Source organism: Trachinotus anak, unplaced genomic scaffold, assembly GCF_046630095.1.
Source record: "Trachinotus anak isolate AG129_WGS33_773 ecotype Australia unplaced genomic scaffold, CSIRO_AGI_Tana_v1 ptg000018l, whole genome shotgun sequence".
Taxonomy (NCBI): domain Eukaryota; kingdom Metazoa; phylum Chordata; class Actinopteri; order Carangiformes; family Carangidae; genus Trachinotus; species Trachinotus anak.
Window position 1 is genome coordinate 1620780 of NW_027273869.1, and position 23991 is coordinate 1644770.

General features: G+C 45.1%; 1 protein-coding gene across 5 annotated transcripts in view; it reads left to right on the top strand.

The window, feature by feature from the left end:
• scube1 (signal peptide, CUB domain, EGF-like 1) overlaps positions 1-23991 on the top strand; it is a 117394-nt gene that overhangs the window by 57785 nt on the left and 35618 nt on the right. For 3 of the 5 annotated variants that reach the window (XM_071502873.1, XM_071502870.1, XM_071502869.1), the window contains exons 5-8: positions 1064-1192; positions 4103-4219; positions 10614-10703; positions 16952-17068. In XM_071502873.1, the coding sequence (XP_071358974.1) occupies positions 1064-1192; positions 4103-4219; positions 10614-10703; positions 16952-17068 (453 nt within the window). The remainder of the gene's footprint in view (positions 1-1063; positions 1193-4102; positions 4220-10613; positions 10704-16951; positions 17069-23991) is intronic. The other 2 variants (XM_071502872.1, XM_071502871.1) reach the window with 1 other exon arrangement.

The following is a 23991-nucleotide window of genomic DNA, read 5'->3' on the forward strand; positions in this document are numbered from 1 at the left end:
CGCATCCGATGATGGCCGTATCATCTGAGAACTTCTGTAGGTGGCAGTGGTCCGAGTTGTACCTGAAGTCTGAAGTGTACAGACTAAACATTTTCAGACCACTGTAACGGTGTCACAGGCCTCAGCTGCAGCTCATGCCTGACACATCACTGCTCTGACTTCCTGTGTGTCAGAGGACACATTTCAAATCCTGCTGGTCTATAAAGACCTGAATGGTCCTCAACCCAAACACATCTCTGATCTACTTGTGCGAAATGAAGCATCCAGACCCTTCAGGTGATCTGGGACAGGTTCACTCATTGTTCCCAGAACCAGAACCAGAAGCAGGTGAAGCAGCTTTTAGCTTTTCTCTGCTCCTCACCTGTGGAACCAGCCTTCTGAACACCTGAGACCTGCTCAGACTGTCAGCTCAGTTAAAACATCCCTGTCTGCTGCAGCTCACCAATAAAACTCATGCTAACTTCTCTTTAATTTTGTGTTTAAGGTTGTTTCTCACTTCAGCTCTTCTTTTAAACGCTGTCCTAAGTTTCTGATCTAATTTCATGTCATCTTGATGTGACTTATTTCAATATTTTTTCTTCAAATGTCTTCTCCAATGCTGTTTTAATGTCTCCTTAATGCTCTGTTTGAATGTATGTCCATGCCTCTGTGAAGCTCTTTGAACTGTGTCTGAGTGGTGCTGCAGAAATAAACTGGCCTTGCATCATAATGAAGAACGTTGGTTGTGTTGTTGTTGTTGTTCTGTGTGGAGGAGGGAAAATGTTTTTAAAGGGTTCTCTGACTGACAGTTTCCTACATGAGACAGCAGGTTTCACATGACACATCTGAGCTCTCCTCACTGGTCTGATGTGGGAGGGGCTACATATGCACCAAGAAGTGGGTTGGTTGGTCCCTGTCAGTCAAATCAAACCACACCCACCCAGTCCTGATGAAGAGGGCTTAGGTGTTAAACTTTTAATTAGTTAAAAATGAAGGTGTTAAAACACTGACGGTCTTTCACTAGTCAGCTGATGTCTCCTCTCTGCAGTCGTTTGTCATTAAAGTCTCTCTGTCCCCTCCACAGACGGGATGAACTGCATGAACAAGGAACACGGCTGCGCCCACATCTGCAGAGAGGCTCCAGGCAAAGGCGGGGTGTCGTGTGAGTGCCGGCCAGGCTTCGAGCTGGCCAAAAACCAGAAGGACTGTACATGTACGTACCACAGCTGACCTCAGTGCTGCCCCTCACACACACACACACACACACACACACACACACACACACACACACACACACACACACATACCAGTACGTGACTGTGCTCATGGGTCAACCTTCAAGTGTTTCAGACCAAACTGAAGGTGCTGAAGGATTCAGTAGAGAGAACCCCCCCCACCCCCACCCCCACCCCCCCCCCACCCCCGGCTCCTTCACCCCTCCGCCCTCCACCCCCCCGCTCCATCCCTGTGTCTCCCTCCTCATATCAAGCGCCTGCAGCCATGGAATTTAGGGCTGCTGTCTTTGAGAAGGAAAAATAAGCTTTTAGTTACACTTTGTTTGGCAACACATCCTGTTCTCCTCTCAGGCGGTGAGAGTGTACAGATTGTGAAAGCCTCTGCCCCCCCGTATCCACAACCCCACCCCCCACCCCCACCCTACCCCCCTCACCCCTCGCCCCCCACCCCCACTGTGGTAATATTTCATTAGTAGCGAGGGACTCAGTGCTGTGCCGGCCTGGTGAGCATGGCAGCACAGGACGGTAGTAAATGAGTGATGAAAGAGACAGCAGTTATGTCTACCACACACACACACACACACACCGTTTCCTCCTCCTCTGCCTCTCTCCACCTTCTCCTCCTCCTTCACATCCTCTCCCTCCTTTGCTTCCTGCCTCATCCTTCTTTCATTTCTTCCTTCGTCTCTTCTCTTTTTTCTTCACAGAGTTACCTATAATTCAAAGTTCTCACATTAGAGAACTACAAAGACTAGAGAAGCTCATCATTCTTTTCTTTCCCTCTTCACACTGACAAATGTGGAGACAAATTAGGATCCCAGCAGTCTGCCATAGAGCTCAGCTCTGTCTCCGTTTGAGGCCTGTTAATCAAACCACTTCTCTGGCAGCTTTAGAGCCTAAGAACTTAAGCTGAGCCCGTGTTTGTCTGGTAGATGAGGGGTGACGTTCCAAAAGAGTTCTCCAAACGTTTCAAGAGGAGTTCTGCAGTTACAATCTCCTCTCCCCGCCTCCCTCCCTCTCTTTAACTGCCGCTCCTCTACATCTCCCACATCATGTTGGTCACATCTTCCTAAATTATTTATGTCATTTTATGTCAAATTTCTAAAACAGAACCTTTGTCTGTGCCTCTGCCCCTTGTCGTCTCTCCTTCTGGTCACCCAGAGACCTGTACCTGCTTTTCAAACACAAGAACCTAGAGCCCCAGTTGGGTTCCTGCCCCCCCAGAAATCCCTGTCCTTGTAGTAGTATTACATTTGAGTTAGTAGAGCTGAAATCTTCCTGGTCAGACTCTAGTCCTGTATCAACCCTGTCTGCCAGGAAACAGATTCAGCATCAGACCAGAGACCAGGTTTACATCCACAGTCCTGTCTGTGGTGTAGACAACACAAGCACGTTAGTGAGGGTCAGAGACACACATGGTGTCTGAGGTCACCATAAACTTTATCTCTCTATGTGACTCTTGTATTGTTATTTCCTGTTTTATTTTGAAATGATTTACCTCGTGTGTATGTTGGTTGTTTTGCTCTCTGTCCATGTATGTTTCCAACCTTTTATGATCATCATAATACACCACACGTAGCAGAGGGGACATATTTTCAAACTTGGTAATGGCAGTGTAATTTCCATGTCACATGACACAGGAGGCACACACAGGGAAGTAACACCTTGATTTTCAACTTCAGTGTTATAGTTCTTTATGCAGTTGAATAATGATAAGAATATGATAAGACGATAATGAGAAGAAGGACCCCTACACATATTATAACATATGTTATATGTTGAAATTGCTACATGGTGCAGTCATAACATATAATCTGCAGTATAATGGTGTAATATTCCAAACTGCCTCCTCTCCTCTGCACAACACACTGTGCAGATCCAGTGTTTACACCTGTAGCTGTTCTCCTGCTCCCTCCTCCTGTCTCCTCAGCATCCCTGGGCTGACTCAGCTCTGAGGCTGCAGAAGAAGAAGAACAGGAACAACACCTACATGTTAAAAATGTTTTATCATTTCATTGTTTGCCCGGTTCTCTGTTCTTCTGCTTCAACCCAGCTTTGCTCATTTATTAAAGCACCTTCATTGCACCTACCTGCCTTCAGGTACATCGGCAGTTGGGTCCTGAAAACACTGAACTGTGACATTTTCTGGATTAAACCAGACCAGGACCTGGTCTGACCGTTCAGACCTTTTCCTGACCTTAACCCAGAGCTGTGAGAGTCTGAACACAACCATGAAACTCTCTAACGAGTGGATATTATTTAATATTGTCCAGCAACATCAGATATTTTAGTGGAAACTGTGCACCTGTGAACATTTACTGATACTGTCGGTATTAGTGTATTTGAGAGCCTTCTGTCTAAACCACCGACAGGACTTTGGATGTGATCTAGTCTCTCTGACAGTCGTGAACTTTGAACTCACCCTCTTATTAAATGTAGTCCTTCATCCGCTCCAAACATATTTTCCCTCTGAACATAATCCAGCTGGAGATCACGTTTCCTACACAACAAATCTACTAGAAATGTCTTTTTTTTCTGCTGCTCTCGTTTTACATCTTCGCCTCAGTTTATCTACCTCACTCTCTCTCTCTCTCTCTCTCTCTCTCTCTCTCTCTCTCTCTCTCTCTCTCTCTCTCTCTCTCTCTGTATTTTATATTATTTAATTCTCACTCTGTCTGTTCCCCCTCTCCTTTCCGTCTCTCTCACTCTCTTCATCTTTTTATGACCTACCTGTTGAGTCAAGCCCCACATATATATCCAGTTGGACATATTAAAAATGTCCCTTGTGGCTTCCGTCCTCCCCTGTCATTATTGTAGCTAAACAATTAGTTAGTAATAAAAATATCTTGAGCCCTGAGTAAGACTTTGATGTTTTGTGTTGTCTTCAGTGACGTGTAACTATGGAAATGGGGGTTGTCAGCACACATGTGACGACACGGACACGGGGCCGGTGTGTGGCTGCCATCAGAAATACGCCCTGCACTCAGACAGCAAGACCTGCATCGGTAAGTGACGACCATGATGGCGTGCACACTGACCCTGAGGCCGTCACAGCTGTTTGACATCTGTTGTATGATAAACGTTGTGTTACAGTGAAACAACTTTAACACAATCATCTCCGCAACCAATCAATCCACACTGTCAGTATTTCTAAATGTCACACCCTAAGTCTGGTTGACTTGAAAGTGGACACACAAGTCCAGCTCCATGAGCTCTACAAAAAAACCCTCGATGACCATAACAGTCGGCCATGTTGAAAAACCCACTTTTGACGTCTCCTCTTTACCGTAAGTCCAAATTTTCTGTCGATCCTCATTGGACTGAGCTCATCGCCAGCTGTGTAAAATTTGTGGATCTCTTATCTAGTTTTCAAGCTATCGACCAATAAACTTCACAAGAGGGCAGGGCTTAGCAGGAGATTGGCCATAACTCATTAACGATTTGTCCAATCATCCTAAATCTTGGTAGATATTCTCTTGGTAAACAAAACATTTTGAGCCTGACCCGTAGGGGACGCCACAAATACCAAGAACGTGTACCTCAAACCCTGGTACCTTAGGTGAAGATGGCCTGGGGGCGGGTACTTACCAAAATCTGAAGTGACATATTAACTGACGCATGTGGGCGTGGCCTGTTCATCATTATCTGCCATCTTATGTCTATGCTCAATTTGCTGCAATGAGTCAGAGACATGAAACTTGGTCCAATGACTGTTGATGATGAAATAAGATTAGAACCAGCCTGATGGCAGCGCTGTCATTAACAGTAAGAACAGTGTTTTGTTAGCGTAGCGCTAACACTGACTAATGAATGGATATATAATGAGTCATAATGGAAACAGTGCCACTGGCTGTTTCAGTCTAAAACGTACGGTTGGTGTCAGAACCTAATCTTTGAACACTGCTGTATTGTCATGTTTGTGATTGCTGATGAATTGCACACACACACTGGAGAGATTAGACCAGTGTTGACTGGTAATGTGTGACAGTAACAATCTGACCTTTTCCAGTGGTAAATATGACAAATTACTGTAGCAACAACCGCAGGCTCGAACCCGCAAATTGCTGCCTGCGATTTCATTTTTCAACTTGCTGTTTCTCTCATCAGTAGATGATGAATCAGGTGTTCCAGGTAAGTGGAGTTATTCATAACTCTGTTTTCTTTACCTCCTTCCTCCTGGTATAAATGCAACAAGCCTGGAAGCAACTTTCATCACTTCTTTTCCTTCATAGCCAGTTGACTGCAGCTGTTCCAGGCCTGTAATACATGGAGCTCAGACAGCTATTAATATACTGATAATTTGTGCACACAACTTTGTAATTTGTACCCTTGCATTAATAATTCTTGTGCAGAAATGAGCAGTGTATTCACTTAAATAAAGGAAGACCTGACTCACCCTTTAGCCGCATTTTTGTGCAAAATTGAAGCATTTTTTTATTTTATTTTTATTTTTTTGTGAATGTTCTGTGTTTCCACTCAGTGATGTTAAATTTTATTCACTCAATATTGTTCCAATTAAACATGGCGACAGATTTTCAGCATCTGATAACTGCTGGGACGATTAATCCTCTGCAGCAGTCGTATTTCATTGAAGGCATCGAGTCGTCTGGTTCAGGTACTGACACAAAGACAAACCTCTTATATCTGACAGAGGCCATGAATCAGGGATTTTAGGGCGATCATCATCAGAAAAAGTGCTTCCATTTCACGTTTGTGAAATACTGCTTTGTCTAATCATCTGAAAAACCTCCTCATGTCAGCATAGACATTTCTTTGCGACATTTGAGTTTTTTTGAAATTCATCTGTTTCCATTTCTCGTTCTTTAGTTCACAGTTTAAAGTTAAGCAGGTTAATAGAAACGTGGCCAAGTGACAGCTGTCATTCTCGGCTGTTTGACAGATGTTTCCCCTGCTTCATTTCTGCAGTAAAGACACCATGAAACGGCATGAACTGGTTTTCACTCATGAATTTATTTCTTCCACAGCAACAAAACACGTTACACCAGCCTGCAGAAACTCCTGCAGGTTAAACTGGGCTGACCACAGCTGACCCACTATAAAGCAAACTTGAAAACACTTGCTAGCCTAGCAACAATACGGCTGTACAAAGTACACAAAGTGGGTTTAGTACAATTGAATCTTGATGTATATAGATAGGCTACAGTCAACATTTTGCCTGTTAATCTTATTATCTTTGGGAAGATAGAAGTTTCTGTTCTTTAACTTTGTATTAGAACTAGTAAGTTAAGAGGAATGAATAAAAAAATTGTGTGCACAACTTATCAAAAACTTGTATCTAGTGTGTACAGAGCTCAGGTAACAGCAATACTCAGCTGTGGTAATGACAACTGATGTATTAGTACAGTTGTGAATCTCATAAATACAACCAGATAAAAAAGAATTAACTCAGTTCAGAAAAGTTATTTAGCTGTGAGGCGTGAGAGAGTGCTCCAGCGCAGCCTCCTGTGTCCTCATTGAAGAAGCTGTCTGCTACAGTAACCACACACTGGGATGTGTGGGGTCATTTTGAGAGGCCAAAGAAGGTGAGACATTCACCTATCATTCTTTGACCTCAAACAACACTTGTCATTTGAAACAAGTAAGTAGCCTAACGTTAGCAACTTAGCATGGCTGCTCGCTCTGACAGTCACATTCACATTCAGAATCATTAGCACTTCTGCTGTTGTTATAAACAGGTGACTTGTTTCCTGCATGTGTTTGTTTTGTATTTCTCAGTGTTAGTCATGTTACTTATGAAAATCTCTGTCAAACCATTTTCTGGTTTGAATTGAATGCCAAAATATATATTAACTAATTACATTTTGTCATAAATATGACAATTAGTCGACTATTGGCTTGAACTAAGGACCACCAGTGGAACAGGGAAAATCTTTGATCGGGGGGCAGCCCTAGAATCTAAACACCTTTAAGATGTGGGCCCACTCCAACAGACACATGCAGGAACACAGAGTTTATCTGAACTGTGAGCTAACAGCCCTGTAGGTAGATGAGAGCACAAAAAGAAGGCCTCCATCCTTTTCTGAAATAACTGCTCTTTGCTTCGTCAGGACAAAATCCCCATCCATCACAGCAAACTTGCTGGATAGCCAGCAGCTCCTCAGAATGACAAAATGAACTAAGACCAAGCCACAGTCTGCAGTGACATCTTATTTAGCTCTTTCTTCAAGTACTGACTGGTGTTCATGGCAGTTGATTCCAGGCAGAACTCCCTGAAACAGCAGCCACTGAAGTGCAGAGCTTGGATCGGTTGCTGCCAGAATCTCTGAGCTGGCAGGATGACAGGTCACCACTTTTGTTTACAGCTTGGGGTTCATTTGTAATTGGGCACTGTAAATCTCAAGTAACCAAATGAAATAAAGTCAACTTTTCCATGTTTGAGTGTGAGTTAACACTGGTTCATGCTTCCTGCTCCCAGCCAGACGACAACACGCATTCTTCCCTGACAGACGTCTCAGAGTGATGTCAGCGCTGCTGATCACACACAGACACACAGTTATCTGATGTCATGTTGATGTGTTCGAACACTGGAGACACCTCCCTCTGTCTCTGCAGCGGCCAGACGGCCTGCTGACCAGCAGCGCCAGGTTTTCACTGCCCATAACCTTTTTTCTTTGCAGCTGGATTGAAGAAGTGAAACTCGCCGTCAAGAAAAAGCTGTTAAGAGGAACCTGAACGAGACGAGGGGGAACTCTCCCTCTTTTCCTAATGTCCTGTGTCTTTTCTCTCTCTCTCTCTCTGTCTCTCTCTCCATCTCTCTTGACGAGAGAAAGGACCCCTGTGTCTGTGGTCCAAGACTTCCAGCTGCTCTGTGGGCCAACCTTTACTTCCCCCCAACCCCCTCTTACCCTCTCTATATAGTGCTGCCCCTCTGCTCCCCCTTCCTCCTCCCTCCTCCTCTTCCTGCTTTCTGGTGATAGTACCTGATTGCCTGTCTTGTCTGAGCATCAATGTTAACACCAAATCAGGTGGAAATAAGAAATAATCCTCAGTGCACAAGAGGAAAGAGTGACTCTGTGTATGTGTGTACGCGTGTGTGTGTGTTTGGGGTGGGGTTGGGTGGGTGGGGGTTAAAAGCAGACATCTCAATTGCAGCCTGATCTTAGGTGAAGTTCCCACGAAAGCAAACCTAACCACCTCCTCCTCCTCCTCCTCCTCCTCCTCCTCCAGCTCTCTCACTACCTCCTCATCCTCAGCCTTCTCACAACATCCAGACAAACCCGAAAACCGAACCCCGCCCACACCAAAATGACCTCCACGCCCCGTCATCCCCGTCATCATCAGCCTGTGTCCCAGCTGCACACACCTCCATAGAGAGGCAGGGACCTCCTTCACTGTCATAGCACGCCCTCCTGCTGCATGTGTCCACTCACACGCTGTCCACCTGTCTGCCACACTAGTCTGTCTGTCTCTGCTCGTCTGCGTGTCCAGCTGCATGGGAGAGCCTGCACTGCATTTCTGTGGTTTCCTTTTTCTGTTAAACTATTTTCTTTAATTTTTTCCGTCTTGAGTTGAAGAACATTTTTATTGTTGTTGTTGTTTTTAGCAACCCTGGTCCTTCTGTCTCCTTCCAGTGCATTTTTTTTTTTAGCATTCTCCTCCTAGCTGTAGTAGTGTAGAGTGGTTTAACCCCCCCAACTCCCCACCCCTGTCATCCTGTGTAGGTCTGGCTCTCTAAAACACTCCCCTCTCTGTGGGCCTCCAACCGCCGCTTCTTCCCATACACTCTTTAGGAGCGAGTGGCTGGGATTCCTCTCTTCCCACCTCTTCTCAACCTGTCTCACACATCCACCTCCCTCTCTCACACACACATTTTATCTCCCTCTATGACAGATTTTTTCACACGCTCGAGCAGGCGGATGCTCTAAAGCACGCACACTGGAATGCGCTGGGCTCTCGACTCAACAATTTCACACACACACATTCACACAGCCACATTTCACCCGTTAGCCGAGCCCCAGAAAGCCTCCATTCATCCCTGAGTGGGCTTCAGAGAGTCCTCCACGCCGCAGAGGAGAGAGAGAAAAATGGTGGAGGGCTGGGGCTGGGCAATGGAAGGGATGTTAATTACCCCAATATCCACCCCCACCCCCCCTCAGCACCCACCACCCTAGAGAAGTGTGTACATCAAAGGCCAGTCTTATTGCAGCTAGTGGCGTCCATTCACAGGGAGATTCTCATTCAGGCCCTAATGACTCAGGCCCAGTGAAAGGCCGTCGCCAAACCTGCCGTCCCCACCACCACAGCACACACATGCCATCCTAACAGCCATCTCGCCTCCTCCTACCACCACGGTCACCGCAACCTTCCTCCCTCTCCCCCCTTCAAACACCCCCACCCCCCCGCCCCCCCGCCCCCCGCCCCCACCCCCACCCCCACCCCCCGCCCAGCTTTGGGAATGTGGTTTTTCCAGCGTTGACTGTTAAAGCCAGTTGTGATGTGTTCCATAGACAAACAGGCAACCAGCGCTGCCCCCAGACTACCTCCTCCTACTTTGTTGTTTCTCTGCATGCCCCCCCCCCCCCCGTTCAAACCCCATTCCTCAGTGTGTGCACCCCTCCTTCCCTCATACCTCTCCCATTGTGGGCCATGATGGGACTCAATTTGTCCTTTTCCCTCCCTCTCTCTCTCTCTGCTGCTTTTCTCCTCCTGCTCTGTTCATCATTTTCATCCCAGTCATCTTGTCATCGCTCTGGTCTCCAGACTCTGCTGTTCGACCTGGCGTCTTCCTCCCCTGCACCCGCCCCTTCCTCCTCTCTCTTGTCGTTATCGTCACCCACTTTTCTTTTGCTCCCGTCTCTGTGCCCACATTTAAGGCAGCTTGTCTTGGAAATGTCGGACATGTATCCTCTCCTTCTCTCCTTTCTTGACTTCCTCTCCATCCTAATGTGAGGAAATCATTGCTGACAAAGCGTAGCTGTTTGATATGGAAGACAGAAACTCCATCGGCAACAACAGCAGCGTCAACATCAGAACTAAAATCCCCCAAAACGTTCACCCCAACCCTATTCCATCCCCAAAACCCCACACCTCTATCATTTTTATTTTTTATTTTTTTACTTTTTTCATATGTAAGCCCTGAACCCTCTCCCCTCTCCTTCCCTCCCTCCCTACTTGCCTACCAACTGCTTCATTTTGTAAGCTACACACTGATACTGATCATTTTCATTTATTTTGTTTTTTTTCTTTTGATTTCTTCTGGGGGATTTATCAATTGTTTGGGGATTAACACTCTAACAGGGATTTTGGCGCTTCTTCATCGCTTCTTGCTTCTTGGCTTTGGTTTTTTGCTCAAACGCCAAGAGGGGCTGAAGGTCTGGTCATTTGGGCTTCTCATTAACCTGCTGCTCACTGTTTGTCCCCTTGTCACTTGTGTTTTAGAGAAAGATGAGGCTGCAATTGAGAGCTCTGAGTTCAATGCCACGTCAGTAGCTGATGTGGACAAGCGGGTGAAACGGCGGCTACTTATGGGTAACTCTTTTCTTCCTCTTTCTATATGTTGCCATGGCGCTTGTGCTTGTATCCCCGACACTACTCCTCTCCGTTCCTCCTTGTCCTCCTCTCTCTGTTTTTTTTTTATTATTATTTTTTTTTTTTTTTTTTTTTTTGTAAACCTTTGGTGCCCACTGTGTCTGCTCCCACAGTGACAGTTTTGTTACAACTGTATCTAACGTGATGAAAAAGGAGTAGAAGAGGTCGCTGTTTTCCTTTAAACCCTTCCTACCCAACTTTACCCCCTGAAATTTCTGGACGGCTCTAAGGTTTCCTCATTAACTAACTTTTACTTTTCCAGTTACACCTTACTCCAAATGTTTTGTGTTCCAGTTTCCTTATTTTTGATTACCCAAAACCTACTAGCAAAGCAAAACCACTGAAAATGGTCAGAAACCCAACTTGCCCCACAAATATTTGGTAGAATCTTAATCCTCAGTAGCTGCAGTTAAAGCAAAAAAGAAGCACCTGTCCTGTGACGCCCCGTGATGCTGGTAAATGGTCTCCGACACCCCAGTCCTTCGTACTTAGTGAATCCTTTTTTCAAGGTTAAAGTCAGCAGACCGGGCAGAGCTTTGATCAAGCTGATTGATGTTTGGTTTGGTTTTAGTTTTTCATATTGAAGATGTCAAATGACGCATTAGAGGTTTCTATCCTCAGATGTGTCTGTATTACTGTACATCAGTGACTGTCCTTCTAGTGGGAAGTGAAATATCAGATGAAAATAGTCTGTGGGGCTGCATGAATCACCCTCAGGAACACCTGGGTATACTGGACCACCACACCGGATCTAGTTGGTCTTTAAATTGGCAATCTTGAAGATTTTCATCTGAATAAGGGTCACTAACTGATGCTGAGTGAGGTAACATGATGGTGATTGAGCCTTTGACCCACCGAGGAGGTTATATGACCCAGTGATGGATGTCTGGTATGGAGCACACAAACCTGCAACGACTGCCAAACTTAACGAGATGGAGATCTTCAAGATTGCTACTTTAAGTTCATCTTTGGGTGTTTTACTCTCACTATAATTGCCAAATGATAACTTGTAATGAAAACTAGAACATCGTGGTTTGGTTTCTGAAGAACTTCACCCTGACACTTCCTGCTCTTGAACCTTGAAATCCTTCATCTCTCCGTGAATTACTGGATGTTTCTGCTGCGATTTTCACTTAGCTAAAAGGACAGTTGTGCTTTTTCAGAAGCACCACTTTCATCTGCTGCTGTGCTCAGAATTTAACCTTTCTTTTATTTTTAAGACAGAGGTACATCAGAAATCGATACTCCAAACCAATGTGCTGTACGATGTGAAACCATGTTCCTGGCCAGTGAGGCTTTGAGGAAGAGAGGAGAGTTTGGTTTGTCCCTCGTCTACCTCTGTTTTCCTCTCTCTTCCCTCAACTACCTTTTAAATAAATATTTGATTTCTCCTCACTGGCCAAACCCTGCTTCACCTCCTGTCTCACTGGCATGTCACCTGTCCTGATAGCATTCCACTGGTAACCTGTAGTGGATTGTTTGTCATGTATACCCCACCGGGATTACATGGGGGTAAAAAGTTATTAACCTCTGTATGAGCTCCAGATCCCCCACAGCAACAGTAGTTAAAGACATGTCAGACTTAAACCTGGTCTAAGTTTTGAACGTCTCTGTGGACACTGTTGCAGCCAGATGCCCTTCCAATTCCAATGTAATGTAACAGCCTCCAGGTTTCTGATCGTCCTCCTTTCACCTATATATGCACTGATAGAAACATTATCCCTGAACAGAATAAAGTTTGCTACAAAATGAAAAGTCATTCATCCATCACATGAAGAAGTTTTAGCAGAGTCTCTGAATTCTGAATCGACTGATGATGGACAAACTACGTCTTAAGTTCTCACGTAACCTTACCCTGGTAAAAACAACCAAACATTTCATATTTGAGACAACTGTAACGTGCACATACAGGAAAACGTGTGCATGCATGTGGTTGCTGAGAACACAGGGGCCGCCCCAGTGCTGCACTGGCACAGCCTGAGCAGCATCAGTATGTTAGATTTGACACTGCTATCAGTTTGTCTGCTTCCTCTGACACGCGGCGTTCCTGTCTCTGCCCCGACGGCTGCTGCTGCACAGCGCTGACAACACGCTGACCAAGACAAACGGAAGTGCAGTTGAGGCTCTAATGAAAAGGTGCTGCTGAGAAAGAGAGGGACCGAGACGGGAAGGAAAGAGAGGGTGGAGGAGAGGAGGGAGTGCTGGGGACTTGATGAAAAGTCACACTGAGAGACTCGCTGATGTTAACGTTGAGTGAAAAGCTAAATCAGGAGCCAAGTCAAGTGTCAAAACAGAGACTCATAGTGTGCAGTAGCTGTGGCCCTGGAGTCCAAATAAATCATCACTTCAGGACAGAGGGAGCTAACCTGAGGTGTGTGTGTGTGTGTGTGTGTGTGTGTGTGTGTGTGTGTGTGTGTGTGTGTGTGTGTGTGTGTGTGTGTGTGTGTGCGTGTGCGTGTAGGTGTATCCACATAGAGTGATTACAGGCCAGGTTCTGCTGACTGGCAGCTGTTTTAGGTGCAGTGGGCGACATGATCATGCCCCTCTCAGCTTTTTTCTGACAGTGCTTGAGTTTACACAGTACACATCATCCTGTCCAGCTTTAATCTACACAACATGTGTCCTCCTCTCACAGAGGGCGGTGTGCAGCAGTGTCTGTGACAGACATGTGTATACTTACCGCCTGCCCTCTCATTCCCCTGCCCCTTGCTGACATATTATAATCCCACAGAGAAGGAGCGGCCATGCTTGTTCAGTTACCAGATCCTACTTCATCCCTTCATTTGGTCTTTACCTTATAGGTACAGTCCGAATACGCTGTCGTTAGTAACCCCAACTACTGAAGAGGTCCCTCCAGAATGAGAACAAGAGAGAACAGACAGTTGAAGTTCTTCAGATATAAAAAAAAGAATAAATGAAGGATGAATAATGTACAGACTCAGCCTCTGTAATCCTGGTGACATGGTAACACAGCAGCATGTTTACAAATGTTTCATCATTTATCCAAAATGTTCAACAAAGATAAGAGAATATGAATGAAGTTTGGACATTGATTCACAGTCTTTAACCCAATGAACAGCTCAGCGTGGATGGATGCTTGAGGATGAGATGAGTAGATTGGTACTGTACCATTCTTACAGCTGTATCTGTTACATATGGAGTTACTGTAACTCAGATTAGCATAATTAACATGTTACATTATGTTTGGTGAAACTGGAGTAGTAGAAATGACAAGATGTGGTTTTACAGGAGGTGATGTGCTGGTTGGTTTGTTGAACCTGAACATCTGTAGTTTTATTTTTGGCTCCGTTAATCAGCAGCTCCTTCACATTTTCATCATTTCTGTAACTTTACTCAGTCAACAGTATCATAAGAAAGATCATCAACCTTTGCCACTGCAGTAAAAATACAGCAAAGTAAAAATATTCAAGTACAAGTAAAAGTCCTGCATAAAAAAAACCAATGAAGTAGAAGAACAGAAGTTATCAGCAGCATAATGTAGTTAAAATATTCAAGTAAAAGTCCTGGTTGGGTCCCTCTGGTTGATGTATTTTTGTATATGACACCATCACTGAAGCATCAGTGTGTAAGCAGCATGTAACTGTTGTAGCTGCTGCAGGTGGGGTATGGAGGGTATGGGGGGTGTGGGAGGGTGGGGGGGGGCTTGTCCAGCACATCAATCATGGCTGATGGTGTGTCTGTGTTCCCGCCCTCAGCCTGCAGGAGAAAGAGGAGCCCTGAGCAGGACTGTACTCACCCTCAGCTAATGATAGGGCCCACCGTACTCAGTATAAATCACTCTGACCCATAAACACCTCCCTCGCACGCACCGAGCCCGTTCACACGCACATACTCCTTTAACACTCACACAGACCTGGATACACCTGTGCAGGTGACCCAAGCAGGGGGCGCAGCGGGGACATGGTTCTGCTGTCGTACCCTACAGGGCCAGTCAGACAGGCTGCCTGGATGATGGAGTGTCTCTCCTTCCAGCCAACACTACAACACAGCATCTGACAAACTCCCTGCCCTCCTTCCCCAAACTCCTCCGTTTGAGACATTTGGAATTTGGAAGAGTTTAGTGATCTGTCTGCAAAGCTTCTCCAAATAGAGAACCAGACACGACAAGGATTGCGAATGACGAACACAGAGCTTTGACGGATAAACACAGCGAGGAACAAATGCAAGCCAGAAAACAGAGAGAAGCCCTGAGATTGATGTTGTTTGGAGCTGCATGAGGGAACACAAACAAATGTACAAATACCTTCCTGTTTCCTGATAGAAAGCGCTGGCCATCGTGGCTCCCATGTGTTTGTGACTCTGCATTCTAAAAGGGCATTATGCTAATGCCTCCAGCTCTAGATGTAGATGTGTTTGCCAGCCTGGAAGGGCTTTTCCTATTTCCCCCTTCACTTCACTCAGGCACACATCTCCTGGCATTTTAATTAAATGGGGAAAAGGTGCCAGAAAGAAGAGGAAGGTCCCTGATTAACATGTTGCTACTGTCCAGCCTTTGACTTCTGTCAAACTTTTTAGGAACTAAGGGAGATGAATTTGATTGACTGATGTGGTGTTTTGAATTTGACCGTTGGCCATGTATATAAGTAAAAATGTCTTAAAGGTCAATATTTGAACTTCTCTTGTGTTTTATCTGAAGTGTTGATCTCCATCAGAAGATATATTTGTGCTTTTAAGAACCAAAAACCATCTCAGTGTAGTTTTACATCTCCTCTCTCAGGCTTCTCTCTGGCACTCTCGTCAGGTCAGTGAGCCAATCAGAAGAGAGTTTCTGAGCCTCTCTTCTGATTGGCTGACTGTTTTCTGAGCGATCCAGTAAAAATATAGCAAATTTCAGGTAAACACTGCAAGGTTGGATGGTGGGTCCAGGTGGGCGGGGCTTGGGGCATGACTGAACTGACTGAACTGATGAACTGGTGACAGTTTTGTTGTGACATCACAAAGTTCCAGAAGTCCTGACGGCTGGTTTTAAGGCTCAGTTTCTGAATATAGGCTGTGTGCATTTCTCTGTGGACTGAGGCTTTGATACTTCATTCATTCATTATCTATACCGCTTAACCTTTTAGGGTCACGGGGGACTGGAGCCAATCCCAGCTGACATTGGGTTGGGGCAGGGTACACCCTGGACAGGTTGCCAATCTCACAGGGCTGATATATAGAGACAAACAACCACTCACACTCACATTCACACCTACAGGCAGTTTAGAGTCAAGTTTAGTGTCTTTGGACTGTGGGAGGGAACCCATGCAGGCACAACTCCACACAGAAAGTATTAATATAGAACCTAGACCTACAATATGGGACCTTTAAATCATGCACTCATTCACACAACAGCAGTATGTAGGATTTTGAAGTCAAACCAACCAAAAGCAGAACAGTCACTAAGTGAAACTTCCTTATTAGGTGTAGATTTATTAAATCCCTTTCAACAAATACGAGTCAACATCAGATTTCAGCCTCTTCAGCACTTCTCGAGGCCCATCGGGAAAGTGTGTGCTGAGCTTTGCTAAAGCAACAGCGGCTGAGCAGATGAGCTAGAGTTACCATGAGCTCGTGTTTGTTTTGGGATCAGCTCAGGCAATATTCACAAGTCTGAGCAAACCTTATCTGTGCCACATACAAGAACATTTTTCTGGAGGAAAATATACACGCCGGTTCTGCCAGGGGTGTTCTAGACTTACAGCACCTTGCACTAACTTTATTTTTCTACCTACTTACCTTAACCCTACCTCTTATTTGTGTTAACTGATTTCTTGTCACTTTTGGAAACAGGACCGACCTCTGGGCCAAAGAGTTCTTCACCCTCCTTATCAGCACAGTGTCATGTGTTTTTGTCCAGTTGTATTGATACACTGCTGTCAATGATGAACAGATCCTGACTGTGTGTATGAACATTGCATTTACCTCTATATGAAACTGTCTCTATTCATGAAAACTGGGGTGTTGTGATGTAATTTCCTCATTTGTGTGTTGACAAAGCTACATGAAAAAAACACAAGAATACATTATATTCTAGTGTGCTGTTGTTTGATTGTGCATGAAGCTTTGTCTCAACCCACATCACCTTCAGTGTCTTTAGTTTCCCTTTCATGATATTTCAGAGGCAGGGGTCACATGTTAACACCCCCCCCCTTCTCTCTCTTTCTCCATCTTTGTGCTGCCGTCTGCAGAGACCTGCGCCGTGAACAACGGCGGCTGCGACAGGACATGTAAGGACACAGCCACAGGGGTGCGCTGCAGCTGTCCCGTGGGATTCACCCTGCAGCCGGACGGCAAAACCTGTAAAGGTCAGTCAGTACGCAAAAGTGTGTTAATGTGCTTGTGTGAGGCCTGCGAGCCTGCTGTTCGCTGAGCGCTCTGTGCGTGCAGAGGAGCCCAGGTCCACTTGAGCCTGCTATGACAGGTATCTGAGTGATCAAGAGCCAAACCAGACCCCCACCATCCACTTTACTTCCAACTGCACAGAGCTCTGGTCGCGGTCACTGGCGCTGCTGCTGCCTGTTGTTGTTGATTTTGTCGCTGAGCATTTCCCCACTTCCGACAGTCCGCCGGTGACGTCAATGACGGTGGTCCGAGGAGAAGGCCACTGAAGCGTGGGCCTAAACATCCCAAACAGATTATTATAGGGTTTTGGCTTTCCTCTAAACAAACAGTCTCAATGAATGAGGCTGACCTGTGGGTTCAAGCTGAGACAAACACAGGCAGTGGTACTTTATTCTCCCCAGGCCTCGCACTGAGTGGGCAGGAGGAGGTGTTTGGTCATGTGGTCACAAATTCTCGGAGAGCTTTGCTGAAAAGTACTTGAAAAACATGGATTAGTTCTTATGTTAAATTACAATATTCTTACCAGTGATGCCATGGTGGTGCAGAGGTGGTGTTATTGTAGATTCATGTTTAGCTTAAGGTTTGTGATCTTGGCATAACGGAGCTATTTTGAAGTTATGCTGCTGCTACATAGCTAACATTAGCATTAACAGCTGTTTACATTCCAGTCCAGAAGAAACTTTGCAAAATGAGCATCAAACCTCAGTCCTTTACTCACCAACAGCTTCCTCCAGAGGCAGAAAGTAACCCTGTTGTTTTGCTTCTATTTCTATCACTTCTTGTCTTCTACTTAAGTTAGCATGCTAACCAGCTAGCCCCGGTGTGGGTGGACCCTCTCGTAACTTGCCAATACCAAGTAACTATAGGAGACTGTCCCATAACAAATGAGCCCATAGGTTGTCTGTCAGCAGGTTATTATGATCCATAGGAGAGCCGTGTTCAATTCCCATGTGAAAGTAGCAGTTTATGTTCTTTGGGTGGTGTTTAGCTCAGTGGGTAGAGCACCTGCCCCATGTGCTGCAGCTATAGTCCTCCCTGCAGGTGGCCCCGGTTCAAATCCCACCCTGAGTGGTCTTATCCTCTCCTTTCTGTAAGTTGCTTTGGGTAAAAGTGTCTGCTAAATGAAATGAAATTGTTTCTATTATCCATGACCATTCGTTGTTGTCATAACCATGACAACAAAGATCGTCTACTGTTTAGGAAGTTCTTACTTTAACTGAAATCACCATCTTTTCCTAAATCTAACCAAACAATGACCGTTATTATAGTAACCATGGCAACAAAGGTAGGTACGCCACTCTTGGTACAGTCTGCGTGTTTATTTTTATTATTATTATTGTAACCATGACAACTGAGGTCTGGTACGTCTGGGCCGCTATTTCAGGAGACACTGCTATGGCTCGCATCAGAGGGTTGACATTGTTCAGGTTGAAGGACTAGTTGAAGGACTGGTTAGAGGACTGTCAGAGGACTGTCAGGACTGGTTAGAGGACTGGTTGGAGGACTGGTTGCACTAAGATGTAGCTGCTCAGACAACATATTATAACCTCTTGTATTGTAAACACAATGATGGCTGAAACTCTTGTTCAAGACTGGTGAGTAAACAGCTCTTGATGCTAACGTTGTAGCAATAGCAAAATAAATAGCACTTTTAAAGGTTATCTGCTATTGAACTGCTGAGGACATGTAGGAAAAAAGCTTGTCATAGGAAAGGTATAACATAATATCTGTCTGTCGAACACCTTTGAACCCAACTGATGCAATATGGGTCAAAAATAGCTGCTCAGTGCAACAATATCACTGGTGTCCATTGTGGAACATCAATGAATCTGTGCAGAAATCAGAGAAAAAATAAGTTCAGATCAACATTTCCACTACACTCAGCTCTCTGTCCATTTGTGTCCATGAATTTTCTTTCTTTTCAAAGAAGCTGCCATGGACACATCTTACAACTTACAAGAAAATAATCTAACCTGAAAATAACGACATGTCATCAGTAGCTATGACCTGAGGTGACTCTGCTGAGATAGTAAGCAGGCAAAGGAGTGAAGGGTTTAGTCCAGTTTAGGAAATGAAAGACTACATGCTTTTTTCTTTCTCTGAGACAGTGATATTTACCTTTACAGAGTGTTCTAACATACTGATGATGTGTGTGAGTGTGGTGTATAGTGGATAGTGTCTGAGTCATGTGACTTGGATGAAGCCACCTGTAGTCACTGTGAGAGGAACAGTGGCGCTCCACATTCCTCTGCCACATGTGTGAAGGTTCATGGTCGGACTTCCTCCTCACAAGAGAGATGGAGCAGTGGGACGCTTCACCCTACTTGGGACAGACGTGTTCAAGGAGTTGTCATAGCAACCATGTGACAGTGACATGACCGTTTACGTATCAGAATCTGGGCGCCTCCTGTGATGTGAGTGTGTGTCTATAAATTGTATAATACGGTGTGTGTGTGTGTTTGTGAAATGAGTGTCAGGCAGTTTGAGAATGTGGCAGGTAGGTGTGCGAAGTCCTGGAGCCGGAGCTGTCTCAGGGCTGGCAGGCAGACGACGCGTCGGCAAACTTTGAGATGTTTGAACAGTGAGGCCCACACTGGCCTCTCTCTCTCTCCCTCTCTCCATCTCACTCTCTCTTTCTCTCTCTCACCCCCCTCACACACAGTGACATACACACAGACAGCACCATCCAGCTGCAGCTGCAGTAAATACACCACTCCACCTCCTCATCTAGAAGATAAATCAATCAGTCTCGAATTTGAAGCAATAAACCCCAGAATGCAATATGATTATCATGACTTTTTACTGAGATTAACATATTAATGTTTGTGCACCATGAACATCATTAAAGTGTAATTTACTCTCAGTTACACTGGAAACAGAGAAACAAGTCCTCTCAGTGAAATGACTAACCGACCAACCCCAACCCTCATTAGAGGGACACAAGTGTATGCTGATCTTTTGTCTGTGTCGTCACTAATCAGTGTGGAAAAATAGATCAGTCTTATGACAGGACCATGCTCTGGTTACGGTTGGTCAGGTTTAGGCACAAATACAACCTGAAAGATCATCGTTGTCACGGTTACAACAGTAACGTTCGTTAACATTGGGGACTGATTGAGGTTACGGTTAAAAGAAACCAATAGGAAACTGGACATGTGTTGGGCCTCCTCCCTCTGTGGACTGTGTCACTCTTCACTTCCTCCGTCATCCTCCTGGTCATTTCAACTGAGACAGATGTTGCTTTGAGGCGCTTCCTGAAACTTCTTGGGAGGACTGTTTCAAACAGAGCCAGTTACTGGATTGGGTCCATTTTAAATGAAAATCAGTAGAAACACCTATTACTGTCTACACCATCTGGCCCACCTGACAGGCACGTTGCATGCTGGGAGAAGATCTTGTCTGCTGCCCTAATGTCAAGTTCAAGTTTAGCAGCTTGTGCGAACACTTCCACTCTGTCTCCCCAGGTGATTTGTCATCCTGACAGAACCCAGCATTTACAGCAGTGGAAAAATGAAAAGTTCCCCCTCTGTTTTTGGGCCGAGTTGAGTGGGGAAGATGGATAGGCAAGCAGTCCAGCTGTGCCCCGCCCACATAATTTGGCTGTGGATCAGCCCCCGGGCTTCATAAATCCCTGAGTGAGGATCAGTGCTGAGGGGAGCTGAGAGACACAGAGCAGGCAGCACTCATCGATCAGTATCTATCACCTGGGCACACACACACACACACACACACACTCATGCAAACCCATAGGTGTACACATGCACCACATCCTGACACTCTGCAGCAATACTGTTGCTATTTGTAACTCACTAAGGCCCAGACTCTGCGGGGTGTACTGCTGGACTCTTCTTCTACATTCAGTAAGATTAGAGTGAGCCAGTGATCAAACACCTGGACAGTGTGATGAGCCCTGGGTGAAGTTGAGGTGTAGGAACAAGTGGCAGCCAAGGCTTAAAGAGGAAGAACACTTTGCTTTGGTTTCCCTCCCTTCTTTTGGTAGAAGGTAGAGACTGTAGATGTTCTTTTACTGTAAAGGTCTAGTCCAGGGCCCTAACCAGCCAAGTGGTTAGGGCATGTACCACATGAGGGCAAATGCTCTTAGCAGGCGAGTCACTGGTTTGACTCCTGACTGGCCCGACTCTTTCCTGCCTCTCATTGCCCCTTTCCTGTCAGTCTCCACTGTCCTATCAAATAAAAGCCCCAAAAATATCTTTTAAAAAAAAGAAGGTCTGTCCAGGTTTTCAGACATCCGCCTCCATCCCAAAAGGGTGGTGCTGAATGGAATTATGTTTTTTTCCTAATAGCTCCGAAAAATGACATCTAAACGGCAGTGTTTTTGCCAGGACCAGTGTCCCCATTACTCTGGATGGTTCAAGGGAACACATTGTGAACAGTTGTTGAAACTATTTTCTGCTGAAGAAAACAGTTTAAACTGGAAACTCTTGAGTGCCTGTAGTGTGTAACAGTGTATCATTTTTCCATTGGGATTGCAGCAGAAATCTCCCTGTATGGCTAGATACCATTATACATGAGAAAACATTTGTTTTTTGTAGTTTGGCTGAATTGACCCTTTTAATATAGTGCACATAGTTCATGGAGCCAGCATCTGGCGGCCACTGGAGCAACTGTATTTCACATGGGCTTCCACAATCTTCTCCACTGATCCAGCCATCAGTCAGGTGTAGGTGGAGATGGGGGATAAAATGCAACAAAGGTCCCTGATCTTGACTTGAAGGGATACTGCAGTAACGTGGTCAGTGTCTTACATGTCACATGGAGAGAAGCTTCACCTTCACTTACACTACAGGTCAACAGAACACCTGGACGAAGCTGACAGTGTGTCCAAACGCTGAGCCACCTTGCTGTAAGGTGGGTTCCTGTTGCTGATTCCACCATGTAAGTGACCACTTCCATCAGCTCCCTCTGTGTTAACGCGTCAGCTCTGGATTTCTGGGAGACGTTCATCTTCTCTCCCTGCTGGAGTCAGTTTGTTCTTCAGTCCTTTCTCTATTGACGGGGCCTGAACAGCATTCAGTTAATTCCAATAGGCTTTCAGTAACCTTGGCAACAGCACACACAGGTTGTGGTGGCTCCATGAGAGATAGCTAATCAATATCTCCTGCTGACGCCTATATGTGTGTGTTTGTGTTGTATGTGTGGGTGTGTGTCGACTCTGGTGGCACATGTAATCACAGTCATGGAAGCTGTGTATTGTAGTGAACAGACAGAGTATAATTGCTGCCATTCAGCTGTTTACTCAACATAGTAGTTAGTGGCAAGATAAGTGCTGCACTGTGAGGTGGTCTCATCCCATGGGCTGCTAAATTACTTGATAGAGACAGACAGCTCTCTCTCCACCTCTTCCTCTCTCTCTCCCTGTCCCTGTACCTGGCTGTAAAGCCAAGGCCTGTCGTGCTTGTCTATCATAATCATTTCAATATAAACTATGTAGGGCATGTTTAAAACCCACCAGTCTGATAAACGCCCTTTCATCTGCGCTGACAGACAAGGCAGTTCAACTTCTCATGATGACAGACACGGCAACCCGAGGAGGTGTTTCATCACAGGGCTCTCATACCGACAGCAGAGAGAGAGAGAGAGAGGGAGAGAGAGAGAGAAACAGAGAGAGAGAGAGACAGAGACAGAGAGAGAGAAGAGAGAGAGACAGAGATAGAGACAGAGAGAGAGAGAGGAGAGAGACAGATAGTGAGAGTTAAAGAGAGAAGAGAGAGAGAGAGACAGAGAGAGAGAGACAGAGAGATAACTGAATTAAAATTTTAACACATATAAAAAAATCAATGTTACATAAAAACAATAGAAACAGTAATTGAAACCAGATTCATAGATTAACTCCTGAAGATCAGTTCATTCAGTCTTTATAACACCACACACTGAAAAATCATTCTAGATCCTTCATCACAAAGACAGCATCATCATCTGCAGATCTCTTTATTCTTGATGTGTCCCAATTCAGGGGCCACATATTTTGCAGGACGCCTTCTATGAAGGCGTAGACCACGAAGACCTAACTTAAATGAGACGGTCTAGCCTACGGAGGGTTTTTTTGCTTTGCGTCCCCAGCTGTGCCCGCCCTTACTGTTGCATCACAAAGCTCTACTCCTATCGCCTAGCAACCTTGACAACGACAAATTTGAGGTTTTAAGGCCCTCGGTTTCAACAGTTGTACTGTTAGCTGTTCACCTGAGCTGAAACACAATACTTACATTTAGCAGTGTGATCCTTGGACTCTCTGTTGGTGGTGTTTGCTGTCAAATTATTTTCATGACCACCGCGCAATGAAACTTAGGATATGTTGGGCCATAGAGGATCCACCTGTTGGATCCTTCATGGCCTAGGAAAGGAGGGCTGCATTTCTCTGCCGCATTTGAAGGAGCCTTTTGAAATGGGACAGTCTAGTCACACCACCGTGATGCAATCAGTCTTCAAATGCAACTTCTGAAGGATGAAACCTCTGGATTAGGCCACAGCTACTGTTTCCTCTGCTCAGATACTCAACTATCTTAGCTCTGTCCAGACTGACATGTGAAGAGAGAGAGAATAAGCTTGTATGACGTATGAGCTCCTGCTTCTGCAAATGATTTAATTGCTTTTAGATCAAGTTTAGAGGCACATTTAAAAGGAAATTAAACAGTCTGAGAAACCAAAACAAAAACAAAAAAATTAAAAAATTAAAAAAAACAAAAAAACTAGACAACTAAAATCAGTAAACAACTGCGAAGAAGCAAGATGTCTAGTAACAAAAGTCTACTGTTGGCTACCGACTGCCATGGACTCTCAGACCTAGACCAGGACAAAACTACTAACAACAAAGAAAAGAACAGGAAAGAAACAAGTATAAGATGGGTCAACTATAGAACATTCCTGA